Genomic DNA, 1,516 nt, shown 5'->3' with positions numbered 1-1,516 from the left:
TCCAAGGCCAGGTGCCATTAAAGCACTCATTTTTGGAAGCACTGATGCCGGCTGTGATTTTACTTGATTCTGGGTTTCATTGACCAATGTCTGTTTCCCCCATTAGAGGAGCTCCCTCACCAGGCACAAGGACCAAGCCTACTTTGTTCCCCATCATTTTCCCAGAACCTATTTCAGTTAGCTAGCAGAGAGTAGCAACTGTGAGTGAATGAGTGAATGATAAAGATTCTGGGTTCAATGCTTGACTCTACCACACAGGTAAGTCACTCATCTCCCTAAAGCCTGTTTTCTTACTGTAAAACCAGGCTAATGACAGGACCTGCCAGAAAGGCTGTGTTGAGGATAGGAGTTGAGTCTCAGCCCAGAGCCTGGCTCCAGGCTGACTGTGATGGTGACAGGTCCAGAAATCGTGTCATATGATAAACAGTTCAAGGAATTCAGAATGTTTAGTCTGGTGAAGTAGAGATCAAGGTCAAGGAATGCCCCTCTTCAGCCACAACTCCTGAATCAAGTAGGACTCTTCCCCAATCCAGGTGTCTGAAAAAGTCATGAAGTCTCCGTCCCTTAGGTGTGCAAAAGGAAGCTGGGAGATCACTACTGCAGAAGGGTGTAGTACACAAGTGAGGGTGTTCAGGTGACCTCAAGGCCCTCTTCCAATATGGGGTCCTCCGTTTGTAAGCGCCTGGGGGCATTCGGAACTTGAACAAGGGAGAGGGCGCAGGTGGGAGTGGTGCCCATACCCCGCGAGTGGTATGGGCAAAGGCAGCGGGTTGAGCCAAGCGTGGCCAAGCAGCCTCAAGGACTTAGAGGGACCGAGCCCCGCTCGGTGCTCCGCGATTCTGGGAGCAGAGAGGGGGCGCTTAAAGCCAACAGATGGCGCAGGCTCACCTAGGCCGTGTGCCGGCTCGCTCGCTCTGGCTTCCAGGAGCCTTTCCCGGTTCGCCCCGAGGCGCGGAGCCGGCAGGAGACCGGCTGGACCCCACCCCTCTGCGTGCTCCTCTCCGGGATGGCGGGCGGCCCTGCGGGCCAAGGCTCCAGCGCGCACCTGGGGCCGCTTCCGCGGGCGTCCTCCCTGCCCCTTGGGGGGATTCGTCGAGTTGCCACAGCAGCCGGTGCCATGACATCGGGAGAGGGCAGCTCCGCCAGCGCTGAAATATTCATGGCCTGAGCGCCCGGCCGGGCTCGGCGCGGCTCCCGGGGGTCGGAGCGTGGCCGGGTCCCGGCCAGCGCGCTCCCCGCGCGCAGCGTGGAGGGGGTGGGCGGCGAGGCGCTGCCGGGCGGGCGGGGGCTGGGGAGGAGAGAGCGCGGAAGGGAGCGTCAGGAGGCGGGGTCTGGGTGGCGGGGGCCGAGTGGGGCGGAGGAAGCGAGGGAAAGTTGATCGCACACTTGAGCGGCGGCGGCGGCTCGGGAGAGAGGGGCGCGGGCTGTGCTGCGCGATGCCCCGCGAGAAGACGCGTCCGACGGCGGCCGGGCGCTGAGCCGGGCGGGGCGGGGCGGCCCGGCCCCGGGCATGGAG

At 61.9% G+C, this 1,516-nt stretch overlaps 1 protein-coding gene across 1 annotated transcript in view; it reads right to left on the bottom strand.

Moving 5' to 3' along the window:
* Window positions 1–888: 888 nt before the first annotated feature.
* Window positions 889–1,516, bottom strand: part of LOC121101181 (transcription initiation factor TFIID subunit 4-like) — a 4,325-nt gene continuing 3,697 nt past the window's right edge. The window contains exon 5 of the mRNA XM_040623781.1: window positions 889–1,288. Within this exon, the coding sequence (XP_040479715.1) occupies window positions 889–1,288 (400 nt within the window). The remainder of the gene's footprint in view (window positions 1,289–1,516) is intronic.

Source organism: Ursus maritimus, unplaced genomic scaffold, assembly GCF_017311325.1.
Source record: "Ursus maritimus isolate PB19 unplaced genomic scaffold, ASM1731132v1 scaffold_7, whole genome shotgun sequence".
Taxonomy (NCBI): domain Eukaryota; kingdom Metazoa; phylum Chordata; class Mammalia; order Carnivora; family Ursidae; genus Ursus; species Ursus maritimus.
Note: the sequence above shows the minus strand (reverse complement) of the source record. Positions and strands in the feature narration are given on the sequence as shown.